This window comes from Montipora capricornis, chromosome 3, assembly GCF_036669925.1.
Source record: "Montipora capricornis isolate CH-2021 chromosome 3, ASM3666992v2, whole genome shotgun sequence".
NCBI classification, from domain to species: domain Eukaryota; kingdom Metazoa; phylum Cnidaria; class Anthozoa; order Scleractinia; family Acroporidae; genus Montipora; species Montipora capricornis.
This window is the reverse complement of record NC_090885.1, coordinates 31088865-31103255: the sequence shown is the minus strand read 5'-3', so window position 1 is coordinate 31103255 and position 14391 is coordinate 31088865. Positions and strand designations below refer to the sequence as shown.

Here is a 14391-nt window from a genome sequence, read left to right as displayed (position 1 = left end):
ACCAAATAATAAGCCATAAAAGTAAGTTAATCAGGAACTTGAAGTATAGGAGTAGAGTATATCTTTTCTTTTAGAAATGGAATGAAGAGAAAAAACGTAATTAACGTCACTCGCTTTTTGCGAATAAATGGTCGAGGTATGCGCTTAAACACGTTAAATCTTCCGCATTCCAATAGAATACTGCTTCAAAAACGATATTATGGCAATCGGAGTAAGACCAGTTGACGTTTAAAGTCTTCGTCCTGAACGATTTTTAATTTCGTAGGGCACGCCAAAAGAAAAAAGTCTGAAAACTTCGAAGTGAGAGAGAAACAGAATGCATGAGTTGAGCCACAGTAGGGACAATGACAGCTTATAAAACTGTCATTTGTATGGCTCTGAAGGGATTTTCCCCTGAACATGCCAAGATGCATCACATGCAGATATGGGCCTTTTCAATTTTCATAACACTTTTTCCTGAGTCATGCGTAGTATCATCACAGCAGCAGACATTTACTCCTCGCACAATACATTCCAAGTGTCAGAATTGTTGATATTTGACCAAACTCCCTGTGGAAAGTCCGAAGTCATTTAGAATTCTATAATGAAGAGGGAAAACGCATGGAATTTTTGTTGCCTTCGTCATAGGAAGCTTAGAGAACTGAGGAGATCATAACGGTTGCTAAACAATGACACGCATTTGTGGGAAAACTACTCTCTTACGACAGTAATTAACTAGTGAATATTGTTATGTTAATTCAGGATTCTTTGCTTGAACAATTGAATTGTGACGAATATTCGAGTCCTTAAAAACACCACAAACATTCTACAGAGCTTATAAGCGCTTCACTTGCCATTGACCTTCATCTCCGAAAGAGAAGAAAAATGGAGGCTGATGACAATCTGCAGGAACATTTGAAGAAATGTCGTTGGTTGAAGATACACTGGCTTTGGTCGAAAATCGGCAAAGTGAAACTTGGTATCTTTCTGAGGTTCAATCCACTGGTAAGCTTCCTTTCGGCTGCCATTATCTGGGGCTTTGTTATTTGGTGTGTAGTGAAGTCAGAGGCTGCCAGCGAAGAGATGGGACGATGGAAGATCTGGATAACGGAGAAGTTCACGTGGATGTACATCGGAACTCAGGACATTTGGGCCGTCATCATCATAATGTTGTACTTTTCCAAGTATTCGAACATGAAGCTCGGACGAGACGATGAAGAGCCCGAATTCAACGATGTCACCTATTTCACGATGCTGTTTGCAGCTGGTATTGGTATCGGACTGTTTTACTTCGGTGTTGGTAGGTTTGTGTTTTTATAGAAGCTTCTGGTAATACCTGATCGATAAGTTAGCTGCATTGAAAACGGGCAAAATCTGCTTGTACAACTTGAAGCTGCCGATAAAACCTAACCCATAACATGCGACCAGGTTCTCTCGGAATGCTATCTAGTTTTCCACCAAATAGATAACTTTCAATAAGGAAATGGTAGGTAACGATCCTGAAATTTATCCGCTTCAGTTTGGTCTACGCTATGACGACGGTTCGAAGTCAGGTCAAATTTTTTTAGCAGCTAATGTGCCACGAAGTACTGACAGAACAACGCCTCGAACATCAGTTCAACTTCAAACTGAAATGACGCACTCACAAAATAGTTAATGAGGAAGTTTATTATTTATTAAACACTTAGTAGGTCATGAAAGACCATATTTTATGCACAGCAGAACTTCGAACATTACACACAAGCTTGTTTTTTTCTGTGCTTAAGGAAAAACCGAATGTTGTGAATGAAAAAGTGCATTGGAAGGTCGTCTAGCGTTTTGTTTATTCTGTGAATAATTTAACTCCCCGAACAAAACAAACCAATGTTGTTATGCAATGGAGAACCGCAACGTTTCTTGCTGCACGATCAGTTTTTAGCCATTTCATGTATTTTCTGTTGAATATAGTGTAGTCTTGTGGTTAAAAATTCGCTCAAATTTTATTTAGTTCGTTTGTTCCGTTCTAATATTTATTAAAGATGCAAATATTTAATATACTCTCACTGCAAATAATGTACCAAGCGGAGAAGAACAAAGAGGAATCAAGTCAGAATTAGATTGTTTCCAAAATTGGTTCAGCGGCAGCCCCTGAATTAAGATTCGGACAGCAGCGATGCCAAAATAAAGACAACTTTTCATTAGTTCGGTGTTGGTGTCTCTTACGCGCTAAACTAACTACGAGGCACGAGTCCTAGTGTAGAAGCGCAATTGAAGCGAAATCGAAAGGGGAGAAATTTATCTACTTGGGAAAGTCATCGAAGGTTAGTTTCGTCTCACATTGAAAAGTGAAGATTCCATAGCTATCAGAAAAGCTGTAAGAAATAAAGAATAAGTCAGTTAAAAAAAGAAACAATTAGAAGAATCTGTTCTTTATGATATTCAATTGTTTCCTTAAAGGTGAAAAAGGAACATTAATTAGCCAACGCAGTTTGAATATTGCAGCGTCATATTTAAGTTTGCGCTCCCGAAGTATCATTATCAATTTCAATGAAAGGGCACTCGAGTGGTTTCTCTGACGTCTGCCGAACAGCTCTCACGCGCAAATTTCGTGAGCCTGAAAGGACACGACATTCAGAAAGGAGCCATCTATTTTAATAGTTTATAAGAACAATGACCAGCTTTTCAGTCAAATTTTAATCCAACTGCATCTTTAATATGGCGAAAATGCCTTTCGTTGCCGGGGAAATATGGTTCTTGGTATCAAAACCATAATTTTTTGTTATCTGTCCATAAAAGACGCAGACCCAAGCTTTTCGGTTAAGTCTATGGGAGTTTCTTTTTCACTGGTAATATGTTTGCAAGGCCTTTTTCAGTTGAGAGCGGAGAATGAAGTCTGCGTGGGGAATTGAATATGCTCGATTCACTTCTGCGTTAATCAGTCATTTCTTTTTTCTGAATTTCCGATGTTTAAATTAAGGAGAGTATCTCGAAAATTCTTGGGGTGGCCCGAATTGTCCATTTGACTAGACTTTTGATTAAAACCAGACAAAAACAGACGAATTGTCAATTTGTGAAAGTCAATAGTCATACTCCGGGCACCCAACGTCAATTTTCGGAAAATATCTGTTCGGAAGACGATTTGAGATCTAGAATTTTCGGAACACTAGTTTTAAAATTCCTTGCTTGCCTGCCGGTCCTAGGATTTTCGAACATCTAAAACATGGTATAATTGCCCATGTTTGACGGATTTTCGCCGAGAATTCTCGGAGCCTTTTTTCTGGCTGAAATTTCTAGCTATAATTTCGGATCACTAGACTTTCAGCTAGGGAATCCGAACAGATGAAAATTTTGTAGGGGATAAAAATATACCTATATCTACCGTTTAAATACTAAAATACGTTTAACAATGCTATGTTTAAGTGGTTTTGAACTATATTCTCTTTTCGTGTCCCTGACACTCAACGACATAACTGTCTCTAGGCTAACAAAAGACGTTAAAGCGTTTCTTGAAACCCTCCTTGTACGTACTAGATTTTTCTTTACTAAAATAACACTAATAGCTCAGGGTTCAGTTTCAACGGTTTGACAGATTGATCTTTGATGAAATGGAGTGATATATGAAATGAATCATATATGAACTGCGGATTTGAAATCAAGTGAAGCTATGGTCTTCGCAGTTATGAACGCAATTTTGCGTAAAGAAGCCTGAAAAATTCAGGCCACGGGTTAAAACCCCGTTGAAATCCTGAAATTTTCAGGCTTCTTTACGCAATTGCAAAAATTGCGTTCATAACTGCGAAGATCATAGCTTCACTAGATTGATCTTTGTTGGCACGACTGATATTATGTCGCCATTTTCTAATTCAAGTAAATAAAATTCTAGCGTTACAAATTAAAACCATCACTTGAAGTTTTTTTCTAGAATATAAAGGAATCTGTTTTGCTATCAGCGTTTATTTGCAACGTAACTATTGCGAACGAGCGTTAACGGACCATAAAACCTTAAGTATTAATTTCTTGTTTGGAATCACTGTTGCGTTTTATGTTGGGACTGATAATTACAAACAGTAAATATTTTTCCTCTTATCTTTTTTTTCGATTTCTTGTCATCCTTGGTAGTTGCCAAAATTGAAGGCCCAACAGCCAATGGATTAATTGATTCACAGTTTTACGGTGTCTTTCGGTTTACTGTAGATGATAGGTATCCACAATCTGGAGGGTTTTAAAGTTCACGATACCTTGCTGTTGACGTCATCGTGGACGATTATTTAAAGTGCCCAAAGTGATGTCTCTATGATTATAGGTGCTAAATATGTGCTAACGGACTGTGCAATAATTATCAGGGAGGGGGGGTCCTAAAATGAGCTTCACCAAAGGAAAAATTAGATAGGTCCCCCCTCCACCAGCGTCAAGATTAGCTCTGACCCCCCCTCGAGTTCTCGCAAAAGTATGTGCCCCGCCCCGTCTCTAACCCGTACCTGTATTCACCGTACCGCAACGCATTCCACTGCGTCGTCAGGGATGAAGAGCACCTCGAAACTTTGTTCTTCATAATCGTCAATTTCCGAATCATCTGATTGTTCATTATCTTCTTGGGCTTCGGAACTGCTAGATTGCTGCTCATCCGGGTTTTCTTTACCTTGAGCTTCCCCAGCACCTAGAACACGAGCTACGAGTGCTGCTTTCCCTCCGCTGACGGGTAAACCGTGTTCCTTAAGGTAGAGTTTCAGTTTACTTGCAGACAGCGAGTTGACTTCAACCTCGTCGGACCAATTATGGTTTTGTTCCTGATGCAAAAAGGCGAATTGCATTATTCGGTAACAAACTCTTGCCAGATTTTTACGAAAGTTTCAAAACAAGGGCTGGAGCCAATGCAGCATTGATGAAGCAGGCGTTTATCGCGGAAAGAGACAGGCAATCTAAAGTTACTTTAGATATTGAAAAACTTGAGAACAGATACCAATATCTTTTATCCGACAACCCTGCTTGTGCAGGAAGGTTTCTCCGAGAGGATTACAAGCCGACTCCCCATGATGACAGCAACATCAGACGTTGCAAAAAAGAGGCAACTGATATCCAGGACAAGCTTAATGCTGTCGTAACCAAGTTAGAAAAACACGACAACAGTCTTTTTACAGACAATGGCAAACTGAAGACTGGCGTCAGCTGTTTACACAATTTTAATGCTGAACAACGTCATTCAATAAAGTCTCAAGTCGGTTTAAACGTTCTGCATCTTGTAGAAGACCTGGATAGGGTGATGGCTAAATACAAAGCGACATTTCCTATTGGTGCCAACTCTGAAGAATCCAAATCAAGAAAAAAGAAGGAACAGAAGAAAAAAAGGGGAGAAGACGAGGATTTCTGCCTCAGAAAGCCGTAGGACCCGAACCTGTATAATTTTTCGGTCTTTGGGAGGTGAACCCATTGATGACAACTATGAAACAGAAGTATGTGGCATTCCTCAGCTAGAAACTGTAGACCTAAAAACCCTCTCGCTGTTTAAATCAAGAACAGACCTGGCATGTCTGCGGGACCTCTTAAATGCCAAATGTTTTATTGGCAAAGCTCACAACGTGGTTTGTGACTTCTGTGCATGAGCGATTGTTTCAATCTATCATATGTTGACATTCTAAATAAGTTAAAGCATGTGTTTATGTCGATGCAATATTTAGACATTATGGATAGTCAAAGGCGTGGCATCTGTCTATTTGGAAAATGTTTATTTATTCATTATCGAATTTGTGAAATTTTATTAAGACCCCCCCCCCTCAACTTAATTGAGAAATCTAATGTAGAGCCCCCCCTCCTTTCCATTATTTTAACTTAAGGCCCACCTCTCTGGTTTTAGAGCCCCCCCCCCCCCCCCTCCTGATAATTATTGCACAGTCCCTAAGGAAGGGCAAAAAGGCTCAGTGTTGATGACCCTATTTGAAAACGTGTTCTCTTTCAGTTCCATCTAGCTCAGTAAAGAGTGTACCATTGTAGCAGTTACCCTGAGAAAAACAGCCTCATTTTCTACTGCATTCGGTTTCATTCTTATAGTTTTATGAATGAGGTGATGTAAATAAACTGTTGCTGATGCTGTTCTTGCAAGCGAAATACAAAAATATTAAAGATCAAGCGTGCGTTCGCACATTAGGTCACAATCAAACTAGTGACTGCTAATACAACGAAGGTCTGTTTTTGTAACGTTGCCCGTGTAGCACTTATATTTCAACTGATTTAACTATTGGAGGGTAAGTTGAACTGCTATTTTCTACCCATGTAAACCATGTGAGCGTTCGGCCTACTAATGGAATTGGGCCTACGCAAGGAGAGAGAAACTCTAACTAGGGTGGGAATTGAACCTGCGACCTTCAAATTAGATCGCCGCTGCTCTACCGACTGAGCTGCAAGGTCAGAAGGCAGGAACTTGTGGGAATTTCACCGGTGGCAATGAATATGTACAAGAACAAGGAAAGGTTACATTTTTGCAAATAGCTTTGATTTTCAAATAAATCAGCTCGAATTCTTTTCAACTATTTTCTCTCATAACTCTTAATCACCTTAACTTTTATTTCTTTTTTACATGGGGAGAAAATAGCACTTCAAATTACCCTCCAACAGTCAATTCTAGTGACTGCGAATACCTTGGGTTGGCTCCTTCAGTTTTTTAACCATGTACACCATTAATTAAAGCGTGATTCTTTACTCAATAACTAATTGAGTATTGGTAATCAAAGAGCAGGAAGAGCCGGGCTCGTCTTCCTTTGATTAGGCTGATTTAGCAACAGAACGGGAACGTCAGTGGCGACGTCGCGCGCAGCAAAACTACCAATGAGAATTTAGAATAGAAGAGAAAAGAGTGGAGTCTTTTCTATTCTGAATTCTCATTGGTGTTTTTTTCTGCGCGCGCCGTCCCCACTGACGTTCCCGTTCTGTTGCTAAATCAGCCTATTATTTCACAGTTGCTGAGGTTTTAAAATTAAAGACCCGTCACGCATTTCAGTATTGTCGAATTTGGAGCCTTAAAAAAGCTTTGAATTTCAAATAAGTCAGTTCTAATTAGTCAACTATTTTCTGTCATAACTCTTTATCACCTTTACTTTTCTTTCTTTCTTCAGCTGAGCCAATTTATCATTATGCTCCTGGTCCGTATGGCAACCGATACGAAGGGAGGTAAGTTGAAAGACCTTGCAAAGGTTAAAACTAATACTGAGTTTAGTAGTTATCAGATATTAGATATACACTGAAGCGATCTACGGAGATGTGGTGGCATAGTTCTCTTTCAGAATCAATTATAAAGGTAATTTACCGTACTAAGAAATCCCAGGAAAACACTTTGAGGATTAACACAAATATGTGAACGCACGCACTAACGGAAAAGACCAAGATCGTAGGAATATGGTTCCAGACGTTTTATTCTCTACTGTAATTAAAGCTGATGATCCTTGCTTGATATAGTTGAATCTATCCAGAAATTTGTACCACGTAGACTAACGTAAAATGTGTACAGTTAACTAAAAGGACAAAATGATGACAAGACCCAGCCAAGGGCTTTGCGGGGCTTCGACTTCAACCTTCAAAAGCTCAGTTATGCGTTAAGCAATCTTAAGCAACAGAAAAATTACTACTGACATTCTAGTGTGATACCCGTTCATCTGTCCACATTTTGGTTTCAATTACTGCTATACCTGCAAAGAAATTCCTTCGTTTCAAATGGATTTAAACGACAATATTATTATGCAGGCAGGATGAGTGACTCGCTCTTCCGTTAATTAAGGGACATGTTTAACTCTGACGTTTTCGCCTCTTAGGTACACCGATAACCAGTTGGCCCAAGACGCTATGAATCTGACGTTTTTCCACTGGGGTATTCATGGCTGGATCGTTTACGTAGTAGTTGGACTTCTCCTGGCTTTTGTATGCTATAGGCAAGGTCTTCCAATGACCGTCCGTTCGTGCTTCTACCCACTCATTGGGGACAAAGTCTATGGGTGGATGGGCGATGTCATCGACATTCTTTCCATTTGTGGTACCATGTTCGGCGTCTGCACCAGTCTTGGATTGGGTGCAATTCAACTTAATGCAGGTAACCGCCGGGACTGGGAGGCAGAGTCATGTCAGCAGCTCATTGTCACTAAGATAAGACCAATTTTCCTTTTTTCAATGAACGTTCACTACAGAAAGATGAGACTAAGACGGAGCAACTTTCACTTATTTTATCCTTCAACTTCAATCACCAAATATCCTTCAACCTCTGTGGTTTATTATAAAGACTGCTAATAATTCTACTTGACATTTCTCTTGCCACAGGCATTCATCGTCTGAACCCAAGCATCGAGATTTCATCCACCAACCAGATAATCATCATCTGGTGCGTGACTGCCTGTGCCACTGTGTCTGTTATTACTGGCCTCAAGCTCGGAATACGACGTCTAAGCGAAATATGCTTTGGCATTGGCATGCTTCTCATGCTTGTTGTATTCTTCCACGACGATACCTGGTTCCTGCTTAACTTGTACACACAGAGTGTGGGCTACTACCTGCAATGGATCATACAGCTTGGTTTCCACACAGACGCCTTTGCCCAAATGGGGAATTCCAAAGACAAACATGAAGTGGTGAATTGGATGAACGACTGGACAATCTTTTACTGGGGATGGTGGATCGCCTGGAGTCCTTTTGTCGGAATGTTCATTGCCAAAATTTCCCGAGGTCGCACCATCAAGCAGTTTATTAATGCCACCATGACTGCTCCCATTGTGTACTCCTTCATGTGGCTGACGATCTTTGGCGGAGCTGGTATCAGGATGGAGCGTTTAGCGTTCCACGCTAACGTTACCTGTGACTCTCGTCTCGGGGGGAAGATGTCCACTGAAAGCTTCAACGGATTGTACCGTCTGTCCTGTCGCAGCAGTGATGACATGTGGTTTGATCTGGTGGAGCAGTATGGCGACATTGGATCAGTGCTGTCCATTATATCCTTAGCCGGCATCATCCTGTACTTTGTAACCAGTTCTGATAGTGGCTCTCTCGTCATTGACTGTCTCTCAGCAAATGGTGATCCTGATCCCCCAATCCTTCAGCGTATCTTCTGGGCACTAACAGAGGGAGCTACCGCCACAGCACTGCTATTTGCTGGCGGTCCCCAGGCTTTGACAGCTCTGCAAACGGTGTCCATAGCAGCTGGAGTTCCCTACACCATTTTGTTATGTTTCATGTGCGCTGCATTATGGCGTGCTGTCCACATTGAAGGTGGGGCCCTTGATCCTAATGGTCCAGCTTTCAATGTCGACCTTCTTGAAGTCCTTAGTAATCCCACTCTCAATTCCTTGGGCAGAGTTGCTTTTGCCATTTTTTGTCCATGGTATCCCATGGGAAAAGCTGCCTGGAGGCTTGATGGCGGTAAAGGAAGTCCAATAAGCTACTATATGTCCATTGCAATTCCATTCTATCTCTGGGTCATCGGTATGGCCTTGGAACCAGTGGTCGAGGGCTTGAGTTACCTGGCCTGGGCGATACTGTTCGCATTTTTCGCGTACGGCACTGCAATCCGTATTGGCATCCGTGAGAAATTTGGCATCAATGGTAACATGGTGGAGGACTTCTTCGCTGTGATGCTTCTCTACCCGTTTGCAGCCTACCAGATGGATCACTTTATGGAAAACCCTCCCTTTCCACCCTTACATGGTGCCTACAACGTCGACGCTTATGGGAATGGCAAAGGCGTGGCATACGAGAACAAGGGTGTTGTTGATGATGTCCCTCTCGAAAAAGTAGACACTGCGTTCTGAAGAAGCATTTCATTTCTTACAGACTTAATTAATGTAACCATTCATGAAATTTTTTTACAAATAGCACTTTTGCGTGAAAAAAACCTTTGTCATTGAGCTGAGAATTTGAAGCGGTGTTTAGTAGACGCAACACGGGATTACCAGTATCACTTCAGTGCGCAAATGATTTAATGTATGGCAGGCTTTATTCCTAATGAAGATCGAGTACTTTTTTGCATTTAATTGCATGCTCCTAGCCTAGTTTTTATTTCGGTGTATCCAGTGTTTTTGGGGTAGCATTCATTTCCAGGAGACGTTTGGGGAGAAGGGGCTTAGAGAAACTTGAATGCTAGCTTTGTAAAAAAAAATAGCTCGTTTAAAAAAAAAGGTGAATGTCATTTTGTCACAGAACGTTACGAAACTCTTATTTCGACTTCCAGTCAAAAAAGAAATGTTGCTCTGCTTAGCAACTCTCGTAAACAGGCGTGCCTACCAGGGAAGCTTCTTTATCCCGGTTGTTCTCTGATAAAAATAATGTTCCAAATAAAGGATTGGCATGTACTCAAACTTGTCAAAGCTGTCTGCTTTATTTTTGTTCCAAATCTATAATCACACGAGCAATGTTAACATACTATCCATCATTAAGAGATTTCGTTTAAAAATTCTGGCGTGGCCTTTCCGTGAGATAAATCCTTACGCGTATGTAATGCCCCCATCCTAGAAACAAAAGTGTTGTGAATTGATGATTAAATAATGATTTGTCTGTTCCAAGTATCTTCGACATGTGGAAATATGTTGATGATACACAAGAGTATCCGAGACCATACCTAAAGGACATCAAAACAATTCACAAGAAGCAGTAGATTTATTATTGGTCCAAGGAAAATGTTCGAGTGATAAGACCAAAGAGCTAACTATCACGTTTAGTCGTGATTCCCCTTAGCTCCCAAGGATTTGTATAGATTGAACTCCTATCCGGCAAAGCCATACAGAGCACTCGGCTTGGAAATAAATGATGCGTTAACGTGGAATGACCTTATCGAAGATCTTGTTAAGAATCGAAAGCGTCTAAGAAACTGTATTTTCTCTTACAGCTAAAGCGTGCGCGTGTTGCAACAGCAGATCTTGTAGCGTATTATTGCGCATGCATTAGGTCTTCGTTATATTACGCTTGCCCTGTCTTCCACTCTGGATTACCTAAGTACCCTCAAGTCGAGCTAGAAAGAGTGCAAAGGAAGGCCTTCATGTATTTTTCCCAGGGTGCAATACTCAGACGCTTTCAGCTTGCAGGGCTGGAGCCCATTAAAGCCCACCAGGAGAGCTTAACAGAACAGCTATTTCAATCTGCTGTAAGCAATCCTTCTTGCCAGATTTTTGCCTCCTACTAGTCACTCGAGTAAAAGTCCATGCGAGTTGAGGAAGCAGAGGAGGTTTGCTCAGCCAGTTGTTAGACCAAAAGATTTCGAAAATCTTTCATTATCAAGAGCTCGAAAAAAGCATGTTATTGACTAAAAAACATTTTTTTTAAGTAGACCATAATATATTTTAATTGTAGTTGCATATTTGATTAAAATTGTAAGAGGCGCAATTTTAGTTTTTACTGCAATGTTTCCATATAAAACACAGTTTATTCCATTTTATTATATTCTACTCTATTTGACTTAATTCTCGCGCATTCTAGTGGCAAGTTCGAAATTGGCATTGAAAAAGGAGGGACAATCAACGCTTACTGCATTCAATAGTATTTCATTTGTCAGACCCAACTCCCCACACACTTCGTGTAAATAAAGTTGACTCTTTTAGTTAAGGTAATTCCCTTGAAAATGACACACTATCCAGATTTCTGTCAAACTTGGCACAATTCATGATACTCATGCACAGACATTAAAAAAATTGCAGTAAAAAGATGGGGTCACCGTGCTTATTTTCGCGCTGCATGCCCTTTATTGGTTTTTTTTCCGAATTATGCGAGAAGCGTTCGAAACTTGCTCAACCAGGAAAAATTGTTGTTATATAGCAAAAGCTACTGAATATACTGAAAACTTGAGCCTGCTTGTTTGTTCGGGAAAAAATCGTTCACTAAAGTGATTTCAAATTGCTTGATCTTGCAAAAAAAAAAAAAAATGTTAGCAAATTTGACCGCTACATCATCCACCTGACACTCACTGTTTGGCTCCGAATGCAGTTTTCACGTCATTTACATATACTACAACTTTTACCATCCAACTTTTTTTCTCCCTACAATATGTTTTCCGTGTACCTATTACGAGTACATAACACCATTAAAATGAGGGGGTCACCGTGCTCGTTTAGGAGAAAAAAGCCATTTCTTGACTTAACAGATTAAGCTCGGCGTCAGTGAAAATCCGCCATTTTATCAATGTACGCGAGCTAATACGCGCGCCAATGACGCAAGAAATTATGCGCAGTAGGGTGGCGCAATGCAAAACCAGGGAATCTCGAAATAGTTTCTCCTTTTTTCAATCAAATAAACATATTCTGTCCTGAGATATAGTTAGGGTAATCATATCAAGGCCAAATTTGGCCAGGGTATTAAGTACCCATCGTAGATTTCTCACATTATATTTTCCTACAAAATAACGTTACCATGGCAACGATATTAGCCATTTCTTTGTTTAAAATCAACATATGTTGCCTTTTTTCAAGAAACGGGACGGTGAAATTTTCCCACTTAGTGTTACCAAATAATGTTAGAAATACTCTCTAAAATATTTCAAATTCAACAAAATCGGTAGGTCAGTTTTTCAGAAAAATAAGCTTTTTTGAATGAGCCTCTAATTTTTTTTTTTCACCTACAGAATTTTTTTAAATTTGAAAGACAAACGTTTTAAATTAATCTAAGCTAACATGCAAAAAATGAAAAAAACTCACCGTCCGGAAGCAGAGATATAAACGAGTAAAGTTGCAAAATCAGAAAAAATGAGGGGGTTACAAGATCGGCATTTACGCATGCGTCACCCGCTCATTCGAGTGCACGCGCGAGTTGAGCTAAAGGTCAACACAAACGGATTTAAGTGACCATTAAACCGTTTGTGTAGAATTTTCGTAGTTTTCATGAATATGAGATGTCTATTTATATTAATGTCTATAGGAACTAGAAGAAAGGTGAGCGAAATTAGTGGTATTTGCTTATTTCTTGTGACCCATTTGAATCACGAGCTGACGAGAGCAGCTTACGAATTGCGTGTGTGGCTTACGCGCGCGCGCTCAGCTGGAAACCCTTTCGCGCCTCCTTAAGGACGTTCGCGCCAATTGTTTCTGCGCATCCTTACTGCGCACGCAAATGCACACACCACGTCATACACGAGCGCGCGCGCTAAGTAATAAAATGAGAAATGATAGGGCAAAAGGCCATTGTTATAGCTTTGCCTGGATTTAACGGTCTTGGACGTTCGGTGACCCCTATTTTTCTTTCCAGAAACGGATTTTATTTACAATTATCTCCACGTTGTCCAAAAATGAACAAAAAATCAATGTGGGAAGTTAAAAAAATTTCAAGATTTCTGCTTACGGGACATCAAATCTTGCCATCTTGCGGCTGCAAGGCGAGTGAAACTGTGGCCGCTAAATGCGAACTTGATCTTTAAGGAACCTCACCAGTTGACTAAATTCACTTAATAAGTCCACTTAAACAATATTTGGCAGAGAAGATTTCACTTCAAAGATTTAATTGCAATATATTTGGGTTTACAGACACTGGCCTTATTCGCTAACGAAGCCCGATTTTGTCACATTTTGGGTGTTTTTCCGGGCATGTTCTCTCCAAAACGAAGTCGGTGACTCCCCATTTTTTTTACATTTCTGACATAACTAACTCATCATCTTACAGTGGTAAAAGTTTCAGAAAAAAATCAATGTTGAAAATTTTTCGCGCGAACGTCCTTAAACAATAATTATTGCCTGAAAGCATGCTCCTCATTTTTAGCGGGATCGGAACTGGGGGCCGTTTCTCGAAAGTCCCGAAACTTTACGGGCCATTTTCGGGTGTCACAATTCCCTTTGTATCTCAAGAACGGAGAGGATTTAATTTGTCAAACGTCACAGTTATTTTTCTTTTTGTTACCTTGAAAACATGTTAAAAGACCGGCTTTCCAAAACAAGCGGTTGGCAATTTCACAGATGGCTTTTCGGGACTTTCGAGAAACGGGCCCCTGGTGACTAAAGTTTCGACAACCTGAGCAGATTTCCAAAATCTACATCAAAATATTTCTCCTAGATGTTACTCCATAAGAGGTGAATGTGAGGTGGATTAAAGGCTTTCATGAATATTGATGAAAGTCTTGTTTTTGGAAAACAAAAGCAAAATAGACCGGAAGGATAGAGAGTACCATATACATTTGCTTCAGGTTATAGAAGTTTCTTAAATCACATTTTAGTTTCCTACAAATTAATACGTCACTTCCTTGTAGACTGAACTGAAAATTTTACAGACAAATTTGTTCAGAATTGAAATGAACAAGATCTCTAATCTTCAAGAGGGAGAGTAGGAGGGCTCTCAATATTATCTCCATCATTTAAAGTATGTGCAGATTTACTTTCAAATATTAGGCTCTCTATCGGAATCCTCATATTTCGTCACTGAACGTTTCACCCAATTTTCAGGATGCCGGGTTTTGTTTTCTAAAAGGTGTCTTCGCTATTTTCACAAATCCCA

General features: G+C 40.1%; 1 protein-coding gene across 1 annotated transcript; it reads left to right on the top strand.

The window, feature by feature from the left end:
* The first annotated feature begins 420 nt into the window (after window positions 1-420).
* LOC138042878 (probable glycine betaine transporter) lies at window positions 421-10283 on the top strand. The gene is made up of 4 exons (XM_068888928.1): window positions 421-1279; window positions 7065-7119; window positions 7758-8032; window positions 8257-10283. The coding sequence occupies exons 1-4, from the start codon at window positions 865-867 to the stop codon at window positions 9735-9737; spliced, it is 2226 nt and encodes a 741-aa protein (XP_068745029.1). The 5' UTR covers window positions 421-864; the 3' UTR covers window positions 9738-10283.
* The last annotated feature ends 4108 nt before the right edge of the window (window positions 10284-14391 follow it).

Excerpts from the sequence above, each read along its gene's own strand:
- LOC138042878 (XM_068888928.1), top strand. The coding sequence starts at position 865 with ATGGAGGCTGATGACAATCTGCAGGAACATTTGAAGAAATGTCGTTGG. Across the intron at positions 1,280-7,064 it reads ACTGTTTTACTTCGGTGTTG|CTGAGCCAATTTATCATTAT; the intron begins GTAGGTTTGTGT and ends TTCTTTCTTCAG. Across the intron at positions 8,033-8,256 it reads TGCAATTCAACTTAATGCAG|GCATTCATCGTCTGAACCCA; the intron begins GTAACCGCCGGG and ends CTCTTGCCACAG.